General features: G+C 40.2%; 1 protein-coding gene across 2 annotated transcripts in view; it reads left to right on the top strand.

The window, feature by feature from the left end:
* LOC124136194 (lipoxygenase homology domain-containing protein 1-like) overlaps positions 1–12,493 on the top strand; it is a 111,854-nt gene that overhangs the window by 17,892 nt on the left and 81,469 nt on the right. For both annotated transcript variants that reach the window (XM_048393918.1, XM_048393917.1), the window contains exons 3-4: positions 339–546; positions 2,557–2,720. In XM_048393918.1, coding sequence (XP_048249875.1) covers positions 339–546; positions 2,557–2,720 — 372 coding nt within the window. The remainder of the gene's footprint in view (positions 1–338; positions 547–2,556; positions 2,721–12,493) is intronic.

The following is a 12,493-nucleotide window of genomic DNA, read 5'->3' as shown; positions in this document are numbered from 1 at the left end:
TTACCTACAGCAGGTACCCAGTAGGGTCGGGCAATAGGTTGTCAGGTACCCGGGTAGTAAATTTGTACTCGTCCTAACCCTATTAATGTAATGATATCCTGGTTATTGTTTTCAGATAACCAGTTTGTCCCAGGTCTTGAGAGGCCCTGATGTGTTTTTGTGCTAGAATATCCTGGTTATTGTTTCCAGATAACCGGTTTGTCCCAGATCTTGAGAGGCCCTGATGAGTTTTATGTGCTATAATATCCTGGTTTTTGTTTCCAGATAACTGGTTTGTCCCAGATCTTGAGAGGCCCTGATGTGTTTTTGTGCTATAATATCCTGGTTATTGTTTTCAGATAACCGGTTTGTCCCAGATCTTGCGAGGCCCTGATGTTTTTGTGGTTGCTGGTAAAGAGCCCTTCAAGTCCATGCTTACGTTAATGTACAACGTCCCCCACCCGCCACCAGAAAGGGGCCCCTATCATCGGCTACGGAGCAGAAATCCCACCCGAGACCACATCGGAAGCCGGGTGCGGGAAAGAAGGGATCGCATGATACGAACAAGTAAGTTGTGTGTGAATTCAAGTAAGCTAGTAAAGCTTTACCCTGCTTTTAGCAATATTCCAGCAAGAGTATGTGGGGAACACCAGAAATGGGCTTGACACATTGTACCTATACGGGGAATCGACCAAGCGTTTTAACCACTAGGCTGCCCCATCATCCTGCGTGTGAATACAAGCCACTGATTATTTTTACAGGTTCAGGTGTGCAACATGTTTCATTTGTATCATTCAGTGTAGATCTTCCTCTGATCCTTGTTTGTCTGAAACCAAAGTTGGTTGCCATGATATTGTGTGCTCCAAGCTTAGGTTGGTTGCACACAGCTGTAGTTGGTTGAACTGGGTTAATACAGTTTGCCCTGTGTTCATGGTAGACATAGCCAACCTCAAGTTACTTGCACAGTGTTAATGACAGTCACACAGTGTTAAAGTAGATTGCACCGGGCTAATGGTGGGTGTAGCCAACCTCAAGTTAGGGTTCAATGTTAATGACGGTTACACGGTGTTAAAGTAGATTGCACCGGGCTAATGGTGGGTGTAGCCAACCTCAAGTTAGGGTTCAGTGTTAATGACGGTTACACAGTGTTAAAGTAGATTGCACCGGGCTAATGGTGGGTGTAGCCAACCTCAAGTTAGGGTTCACTGTTAATGACGGTTACACGGTGTTAAAGTAGATTGCACTGTGCTAATGGTGGGTGTAGCCAACCTCAAGTTAGGGTTCAGTGTTAATGACGGTTACACGGTGTTAAAGTTGATTGCACGGTGCTAATGGTGGGTGTAGCCAACTTCAAGTTAGGGTTCAATGTTAATGACGGTCGCACAGTGTTAAAGTAGATTGCACGGTGCTAATGGTGGGTGTAGCCAACCTCAAGTTGCACTGTGTTAATTTAAGATTGGTTGTACAGTTGGTTTGGTTGGTTTGTTGTTTTACGCCGCACTGAGCTAAAATAGGTTGCATTATGCTAGTGACCTTTCATAAGTTGATTACACACAGGTAAAGTTGGGTGCACAATGCTTTACATGTACATATTTAAGATTAATTTCAATTTTGACATTACCTTTCCCAGTAAAATTGTTTTGATAAAAAGATCCTTTTTATGGTGTTCTGTCTATCTATGTCCCAAAAGATTGCCCTGAAAGATAGGTTTCAGAGCTGATGATGTTTCACAGTACTGTAAATCTTGAAATTAACAAGAGGGTGAATTAAATGCAAAAAATGCGAGTGGACTTTGCTCGCATTTTTAAACATCACATTTATATCAACAATAAGACGTTTTGGATAGCAAAAATATCAACTTAGACATACGCGGATGTATTCAACACCGCTGTTGGATTAAGGTGAGGATTCTAAACCTGACTGAGGATATCTTAAGATAGAAATCCACTGATCCTTGAGAGGAGGGGGTGTCACATTCATATTGAGTCGCATTTGTGGCTAGGGTCGAGTGGTCGCATTCTTTTGGAGACGCATTAATTTCACAATTTACAGTATTTAACAATTTGTTTTGGGGTTAGAATTGGTATTCTGGAACCCATATTGTGAGAGACAACTAACAGAATCAGGTGGTCAGACTCATGACATGGTTCACTGTAACCCAGTTACCTAGATCAATGCTCATGATGTCAGTCATAGGATTGTCTGGTCCTGATTCGATTACTTACAGGCGGCCATCATGAAGCTGGAATATTATGTGTTGTTAATCAACAAGCAAACAAAACTTAAAGACCCTGTTGGGAATCCGGCTTAGAATTTGTCTCCAGGAGCCTTTGCTTCCCGTAAGCAGCCACGGTGGATCGGGTGGCCTCAGACTCGGTGTCTTGGTAGATTGAGTGTCTATGTACCCCAGTGGAATTGGACACGAACCACAATATCAATCACTGGTTTGTCTGGTCCAGATTTGAATATTCATATAGCAAAAAACAAAGAAAGTACTCATTTCTGAAAGAGAAACAGACGTCATTGTAACACAGCATGTTAAGAGAGAAGTAGATCTGATTGTTACCTTTCTTTCAGAGGGACGATGGAAAGTGTGGATATCGACCAATGAACTTGGCAGCGGAGGCACAGAAGCCCAGGTGACCTTGACTGTGTATGGCAAGAAGGCCAACTCTGGCCCTATACCTCTCGGCTATGCGGATAATCAACACTTTCAGAGCGGACAGATTGATGAGTTTGATGTAAGTTGTTTTCAATTAGAATCTTTGACCAATCAGAGTGTCGCTTAACAGATTATGAAAGTGACAGTCGGAATGTGATTTCTAATCATGCAACCTCAAAAATTTTAACACGGGGTATTTCAAACAATAGTTACGGGTTTAACGACTGAATCCATACAATCTAGACCATCTATTAGCCATTCCAGAGTGTTCTTTTGTTCAGGTTTCAAATTTGTAATCGAGAATTTGTCAAAATATGTTTCGAAGCGTAGTCGCCAATTTGAAATTAGTGCTGTAAAGCACGAGAAAGCTGCCTTCTGATTCGTCTTTCCATTGGTCGGTCAAAGTTCGCGCAAGGTCGGTCTGACGTGACCAGTAATGGGATGTCCTCAGATCTTTGTTTACGGGTAACGAGAACTAAGATCTGATTTAAATGAGATTGGGTAAAGATGTTTCCAGATGACCTTCTGTGCATTATCTTAACAAGGACAAAAAAATCAATGAGGTATAATTATTTGTTACATTGTCCTTTGGTGTAGGTAATTAAGCTAGGCCAGGCATCGGTTTGATTAGATTAATGGAGACTTAATCGGGTTGAGATGTGAGGCGGTGTAATTGGCCATTAGTTGACTAGAAGGGATGATGATTCCTCCATGTCGCATTCTGCTTGTGGTGGAAATCATGCATCGACTCACGACTATGTGCAGTGATGCACCAATATGGAGGAGTCCTGGTTTTCTACTTGTCGCCAGAAACCATATACTCCATTGGGAGGTACTATCATTGGAATGCATGACCCTTCAATGCTTCAAAATTCCGAGCCCTTAGTTTTATAGGAAAGATGGTGATCAAACACGTGAAGTTCATGTCATCACTTACTGCTGATGGTCGTCTTCCTGAGGCAAGGGAATTAATTGACTGTAAAAATCCAGTTTCCACCCTTGCCGAACTAGGCTGGAATTTCTGGGTTCGATCGTAGTGCCACCAGTGGCCGTTATGATTTATGTCCCTTCTATGTCCCTCCTGTTGACCAATTAGATTCAATCTCTCGTATCACTTACATTTGCTTCAAACAAAGTGACCGCGCCCAGTCAAGACAATCTGATCAATAATCGAGCCTTATATTGTAATTAAACAGGCCTTACTTTGCGAAATGCATCAAATCACATGAGCACCTTGATTAGAAACATGAAAGGATTTGGAAAATTTCTGTTAACAGCATGTTGACGGTACACATGATTTGCCATGCTTGCTGTAAAAGGCGACTATGCTTGTCGTAAGAGACAATTAACGGGATCGGGTGGTCAGGCTTGCTGATGCATGTCATCGTATCCCAATTGCGTCAGCGATGCTCATGATGTCAATTACTGGATTGTCTGGTGAAGACTCAACCACCATCATATAGCTGTAATATTCCTGAGCATGGTGTTAAACAACAAACAAACAAACACATGCTTTGCAAATCCTGCAATCAACCAAAATCTGCTTAGAAGTTTACGTATCCGATGTCGATTTCGTTACACGATTTTGGTTGGACTATGCATAGACTCGTTAGTCCAGCCAAAATAGAACTCCATAATTCCAGCCTAGTGGGGCATGGATGGAAACTGAGCTTACGTCATCTGTTGACTCCTTTGCCTCGGGAAGATAGCTGATGGTGTTCAACCTTTATTCTCATATGTCGGTACCTGTTACCAACATGCTATAACCAGCAGATAACTGTTACCAGCATATAACTGTTACCAGCATATACAACTGTTACCAGCATATACAACTGTTACCAGCAGATAACTGTTACCAGCATATAACTGTTACCAGCAGATAACTGTTACCAGCAGATAACTGTTACCAGCATATAACTGTTACCAGCAGATAACTGTTACCAGCATATAACTGTTACCAGCAGATAACTATAACCAGCAGATAACTGTTACCAGCAGATAACTGTTACCAGCAGATAACTGTTACCAGCATATAACTGTTACCAGCAGATAACTGTTACCAACATATAACTGTTACCAGCAGATAACTGTTACCAGCAGATAACTGTTACCAGCAGATAACTGTTACCAACATATAACTGTTACCAGCAGATAACTGTTACCAGCAGATAACTATAACCAGCAGATAACTGTTACCAGCAGATAACTGTTACCAGCAGATAACTGTTACCAGCATATAACTGTTACCAGCAGATAACTGTTACCAGCAGATAACTGTTACCAGCATATACAACTGTTACCAGCAGATAACTGTTACCAGCAGATAACTGTTACCAGCAGAAAACTGTTATCAGCATATATAACTGTTACCAGCAGATAACTGTTACCAGCAGATAACTGTTACCAGCATATAACTGTTACCAGCAGATAACTGTTACCAGCAGATAACTATAACCAGCAGATAACTGTTACCAGCAGATAACTGTTACCAGCAGATAACTGTTACCAGCAGATACAACTGTTACCAGCAGATAACTGTTACCAGCAGAAAACTGTTATCAGCATATATAACTGTTACCAGCAGATAACTGTTACCAGCATATACATCTGTTACCAGCAGAAAACTGTTACCAGCAGATAACTGTTACCAGCATATACAACTGTTACCAGCAGATAACTGTTACCAGCATATACATCTGTTACCAGCAGAAAACTGTTACCAGCATATATAACTGTTACCAGCAGATAACTGTTACCAGCATATACATCTGTTACCAGCAGAAAACTGTTACCAGCAGATAACTGTTACCAGCATATACAACTGTTACCAGCAGATAACTGTTACCAGCATATACAACTGTTACCAGCAGATAACTGTTACCAGCAGTCATCATAACTGTTACCAGCATATAACTGTTACCAGCATATAACTGTTACCAGCATATAACTGTGGACCCGTGAGTGAGTGAATGAGTTGTGTTTAACGCCGCTTTTAACAGTATTCCAATTACATGACAGTGTGTCAGCTTAATGTGGGAGGAAAGCCACTTCGCTGAAAACCCACGAGCACGGGTATGGTGCTGCGAAACCTAGAAACGTAATCACTGCAGTTCACAATGTGACACTTGCACCACACTTGCATCACACTTGCATCACACCACAAATTGTCACATAAATCCCCAATTGGGGTTTGAAATTTTTCTAAAGTATTGTCATCTATCACATTTTTTAGCATTTCAGTATGAATTTAATTTCAATTGAGAGAAACAATTTGTTCTTTATACACTAGACATGCTAAGTTGTACTAAATGTGTTACGCAGGTATTATTGGAACATCAAGTTTTTTTCTCCCTTGGTTCCTCTCCCATCATCTCAACTATGAGTGCTTCTCCATGGAACCCTGGTATCTCCACTTAACTAGGGTTGTGGGGTACCCTAGTGGTTAAAGCGTTCGCTCGTCATGCTGAAGACTCGGGTTGGATTCTCCACATGGGTACAATGTGTGAAGCCAATTTCTGGTGTCCCCGCCGTGATATTGCTGGGATATTGCTAAAAGTGATGTAAAACCATACTCGCGCGCTCGCTCACTCACTCACTCACTCACTCACTCACTCACTCACTCACTCACTCACTCACTCACTCACTCACTCACTCACTCACTCACTCACTCACTCACTCACTCACTCACTCACTCACTCACTCACTCACTCACTCACTCACTCACTCACTCACTCACTCACTCACTCACTCACTCACTCACTCACTCACTCACTCACTCACTCACTCACTCACTCACTCACTCACTCACTCACTCACTCACTCACTCACTCACTCACTCACTCACTCACTCACTCACTCACTCACTCACTCACTCACTCACTCACTCACTCACTCACTCACTCACTCACTCACTCACTCACTCACTCACTCACTCACTCACTCAACTGTTGAAATAGGTTTCCATGATCTGCTGTATTATTGTCGCCCGTCTAAATAGATCATTTCAATGTTCCGTCTGATTTATCATTCAAAGAACCAGGGCACACTTCAGTTGTTGTTAGGTAAACATGCATGTCTATCAATGGAGTATTCACCATTTCAAAACCGGTTTGTGTTGCGTCAATCTTGGCCTTTCACCTGTATTGGGAGATGGGTAAATGTGTTCTTGTATTACTGGTGTAAACAAACCACAACAATAGCTACACCACGCAGTTGCTATGCACTGATAGTTTCTACAACCTTGTTCTCTATGAGTGAGTGAGTGAGTGGGTGAGTGAATAAATGTTTTTTAACCCTTGTTGGTGTTTTGGATTAGAATTGGTCCTAGCAACCTATGCTGGTTGTGAGGGAGAATTAATAGATCTGATGGTTGTCATCGTACCATGACTACATTGATTGTTGCTCTGAATATCAATCACTGCCTTGTGGGGTCAGCCTCTATTATTTACAGGCTGTCATCATATAACTGGAATATAACTGAGAGGGCATTAAACAACAAAGAAAGAAAGATGCTTTCAGTTGCAGTCCTGTACATCATGTCAGATTGTAAATAATTGTGTCTAGATCTCCAACCAGTGGTTGATAGCATGAGCAATGAACCTTGAGTCAGTGCATGAACAACTGGGTCCCAACTGAAGGGGCATGGGGTACTCAGATCTATTGTCGGCATAATTTCTTACCCCAGACTGCTGTAGCATTGTTCCATAAAATATGTTCCGTAAGCCATAAAATATGTTCCGTAAGCCAGAAAGTATCTCAAGAAAATCTGCTAAAAATCATTGTCGCTCCAATCTTATTAAAATTATGAACTTAGTGCTCGCTACCGCTACATGAAGATCTGAGGACATCCCATTACAGGTCACATCAGAACGACCTCTCGTGAACTTTGCTCAACCAATGAAATCACTAACAAGTCCTCATTAGCCAATCAGAAAGCATCTTTCTCTACCTTTACGGCACTTCTAAGTTTCAAACTGGCTTTGAAACTATTTTGACAAAGTTCCTCATTCAAAATTTGAAAACTACACAAAAGAACATTCTGGAATGTCTAATAGATGACTGAGATTGTATGGCAGTGCTTTCCACTGGATATTTCGTTATTCAGTGTTCGTATATATCAGTGTGATTCATTATACCCAATGTTAATCTTTGATGTTGAATGAAAGAAATAACACCCTTCAACTGTCACTTTCCTGATCTGGTAAGGGATGTTTTGATTGGTCGCACAAAAGGTCATTCTGACGTGCAACGAGATCTGATTTTAATGAGATAGTTTTGCCTCAAATTACAAAATAAAGTAATTGTTAACTACATATCCTGAAATAAGACTAAAACAGATGTAGATCTTGAAAAAATGCTCAATCAGAAACTACTTCATGCTTGGATACTGGGTCATTAGCCAACAGAATATGATGTGATCTCATTAATGTTAACTAGTCTTCAGCAAATATGATCGATAGCGTAGGTGTTGCATGCTGAAATATTTATGCTCAAAGCGAGTACACACAGGTTTAATAAACAGGATTTATTTGCTCAAATTTGTTTCTAGAAATAGCAGTTATGTAAGATAAAGAAAAAAGACTTTTAGTGAAACAATGAAGACAAAATATAAAGAGATTTGGTACTTTTTAGAATGCATACTTGTTTATTTCACATTATACAATGATAATGAATAACTGTCAGAATTAGTGGCTCAGCTCTGTGACATATCGTATTCTACGTAATATGCTCCCAGGGCGCTCTCAAAATTAGAAATAGGGGGCTCTTATTAGAATATTATTTTGGTGGAGAAAAAAACAGAGTTGAAAGATAAATTTCGTGGTTTATGCTGACAGCCTGAAATGTTTATATACGACAGATATATTTTTCCAGAATTTAATTGCCCACAATTACGGGTGCATATAACACACGAGTGCGTATAATACGTTAATAAATAAGTCTCGTACATTGATCAGTCGGAAGGGGTGCTAATTTGGATTGGTCACTAGCTAATATATTAGCAAATATCGCCTTGGGCGCTTATAAAAGGGGGGTGCTTATAACGTTGAATACGATAGTTCAACAAGTGCACTGTGACACATTCCTACAATGTGGCTGGAGAATATTGTCGTCGTGGTATTTGAAACATTTCCATCACAAAGATAATTTCTCAGATTTCTGAATCTGGAAAAGGAAAGAAATTGATATGGGTAAATAACACCATTAATAAGTTGGAAATGTCCATTTGTGAACTTGACATGTGGCAGGTGGATATTGACGAAACACGATAATTCACTGACAGCTCGTGTATCTCCTATATCATGGCATTGCTGCTTGTTGTGGGTCAATTTCTATGCACTGTTGTTACTTTCTCAAGGACAATCAATAAAGGTGTATTGCTCTTGTCAATAACAGTTGCCATGGAGATTTGTTATTTTGCCTTTCTTTATCAAGCATGCCATGTCATCATGTTGTGGCAATTAAGAAGGTATGTAATGTGATAAATCTGAGACTAGGGCAGAGAATGTTAAAGAGAATATTGGAGAATGTTACTGAGAATATTACAGAAAATTTCACAGAATGTTAAACAATGTTACAGAGAATGTTGCAGTGAATATCAGAGAATATTGCGGAGAATTTCAAAGAATGTTGTGGGTAATCTTACAGAGAATGTTGCGGAGAATGTTATCACCACATCACTGAGGACCAATTATCGCCATCACCCCTTTAGTGTGTGATACTAGTTATACTTTTGCTCGTTTTCATATTTAATATTTATCCGAAAATGTTGAACTGATTCTTTTGGGGAAATATTAGTAATTAACAAGCATGTTACTTTCTCTTTCCGAAAATACAATTTAATAACGTACATTTTGAGCTTTAGTCTAGGGCGATAACTTGCAACCTACAGTCAGTCAACTGGAAAATACTTCCATTCTTTTCATTCCCTCTCTTCGCTGTGTAACAGAAATCTACTCAACCTTTCCTGCTGACTGAAGTGAGCGAAATTGCTCATAGTTTCACAAATATCGTAAGTTAGTAGGCTAGTACATGTACTGTAAACTTTTCATAGTAATGATTTCAGAAATAACACGGAAGAAATGGCAATAACAGTCAGTGGCCAGTTGGCTATGCTTACATTATATATATATATAACCTACACTGAACGTTATATGACGGCCACAAAATCGTCTCTTAGCAATGTTAGGATCCACTGCTCAGTTATTTGACTCTCCAATTCCACCCTTCTTGTTCCTTGGTCTATCAGCACCATACCTGAGATTGTTGGTTTCAAAGAAGTAAATGTCTACAACTTTCCTCACTTTGAGCTTTCTTCCACAAGCTGAAATCACCACGGAAAATGTGAGTTTGTTTTAACATCGCTTTGGGCAGTATGTCAGTTATATCATGGCATGTCAGCTTAATGTGGGAGGAAAGCCTGAAGTGATGCAATTCTACATGTTTAACTCACTGGTGAAACCCACAAGCCAAACCTAGAAACATAATCGGGGTGAACTGGGATTTGAAACTACGATCAAAGCTTTCTGGCATGCCTAAGGGACACAACTCTGAACAGAGAATAATGCAGCACCCTAGGGGATTCAGGGCCTCTCATGCACACGAAAACACAACTGGAATAATGTTCAAAGTGGCATTAAACCAAACTCACTGACAGATGCTGACTTGCATGACTATGAATGCAGTTAATGTCTGTTATTCCAGTAACAAATTGTGTTGTTTGATTGGCTGGTAATAATGAATAATTTTCTGAATCACATTTCACTGCATATTGCTGTATTGAGTGTATGGGTGAGTGAGTGAGTATGGTTTTTATCAATATTCCAGCAATATCACAGCGAGGTCACCAGCAATGGGCTTCACACATTGTACCCATAAGGGGAATTATTACTCAGGCCTTTGGTATGATGAGAAAACTAAAGCTGGGATTGGTCCAACTTTACTACCCAGGTACCCACACTCCTATCACCTATCCTACCCGCTGTTGGTCTTAAGAGATAGGTACAAAATGTTTGATTGGTAATAGTTTGACCATAGCCCTGGACAAAATGTATTTAGATACACACATAAAACGATCTGGTCATGCATACACTGAAGTTGACTGAAGTTTTATCTTTATTCAAACATATAAAAGTCAAAAGGAATGGGTGCATAGTCAGAAAGAAATGGGAACGTCAGTGACTTGTAGTGTAACCATAGAGTTCGAGATAATTTTTGTTATTAAACAATATATCATGTGACTAACCACGGGTCTGGGTAGTCCTGTGGGTACCCTTGTTCTTCTCAGCATCCACCCGATTGAGTGCCCGAGTTCCCCATTCCAGCCCGAGCTTGAACCATTAGGCTCTCCCGCCCCACTTCTGAGTACATGGAGGAATATAGAGTAAACATTACAGGTTTAGTGGTCAACATCAAGCATGATAGTCAAGGGTCCTTGTCGTAACCCCAGTGTTAAAAGTTAAGGATTTACATAGTGTGTCCATCCCATGACAAGGATCGTTGCTCACAATATCGATCACTGGATTGTCTGGTCCAGACTCAATTTTTACCAGGGGCAAGGGTGGCGTCTAAGGAGCCGCAATTCGCTGTGCAGATTTGCATCCCTTGGGCACGCCAGAAACCTATGATCGTGGGTTTTAATCCCGGTTCGCCCCAATTATGTTTCTAGGTTTGTCAGCACCATACCCATGCTCGTGGGTTTCACCGAAGTGGTAAACGTCCAAGACCAAGACCCGGGCTTTCCTCCCACATTAAGCTGACACGCCGTGATATAACTGGAATAATGTTAAAAGCGGCGTTAAACCCAACTCACTCACTCAATTTTTACCGACCGCCATTATATAGCTGAAATAATGCTTAGTGCAACGCTAAACAACAAACAGACAAACAACAAACAAAGATACCAGGTCCTTTGATTCATTAATTACCATAGCGACCCTCCTTAGTTTCAAACACTGACAGGCTGATGCGGTTGTCATTGGTTGCTAGGCAGCTTGTGTATACATACAAAGACCTTGCTCGACACAACACAATACGTACGATGAAGATTTATTTTTCTAGGCATCCAAATTTACATATGTCACTCAGTGCATTCGAACATATTGTCTCCAGCTTGGTTCAACTATCATATCTGGTCCAACGGCAAGATGAATGTGGAACTCTAGATAAAGCATTTGACAAAAAAGTCACCCTATTTCACGTTTTGCTCACTTTTGAATGCTCATATTGACAGTGGGTGTAGATTTCCCGAAGGTGAGATTAGGTGATTATTTCTCATTATGGCGTGCGTCAAGGCTGATTGGATCAGGTGTGCAAGTCTGTGATTATGTTAACACATCAGGGGGGGTACAATGTGCTTGGCTTGGTTCGTGTTGACTGAACATTAGGATAATAAATTACACTATTAATTCATGCCTGATATGCAGCAGTTTTTCTGACCACATAAATGATTATTTTACGTGAGATTAATAATTTGGATGTATATATTCAGGTGTGTGTTCTGTATCCTGCATAAAAAGTATGCCACCTTGTTTTAAATGCCTACCCCGAATATATTTTTAATACAATCTGAAGGGAAGAGAAAGTTAAAATTTGATCTGTTGAAGATAATAAAGAATTATCTTCATTAACTATATTTTGCAGCCTTTGTGAACATTATAAACATGAACTGGCATGTAGTTAGTTTATTTTTTATTTAGTAAAGTTTGCGGAGGTGGGTTTTGTGATCTTGATTTTCACAAAAGGCATTGTGTGAGGACTCACAGGTATCTTTAAAGAATACCCAGTAACTAAGAAACCTATGTTCAGAAATTCTTGCCTGTCAAAGGATAGAGTCAATTTTTTTCTTAAAACACA

This window comes from Haliotis rufescens, unplaced genomic scaffold, assembly GCF_023055435.1.
Source record: "Haliotis rufescens isolate VD_foot unplaced genomic scaffold, xgHalRufe1.0.p SCAF_121, whole genome shotgun sequence".
NCBI lineage: Eukaryota > Metazoa > Mollusca > Gastropoda > Lepetellida > Haliotidae > Haliotis > Haliotis rufescens.
The sequence above is the reverse complement of the archived record's forward strand: the minus strand, read 5'-3'. Positions and strand labels throughout refer to the sequence as shown.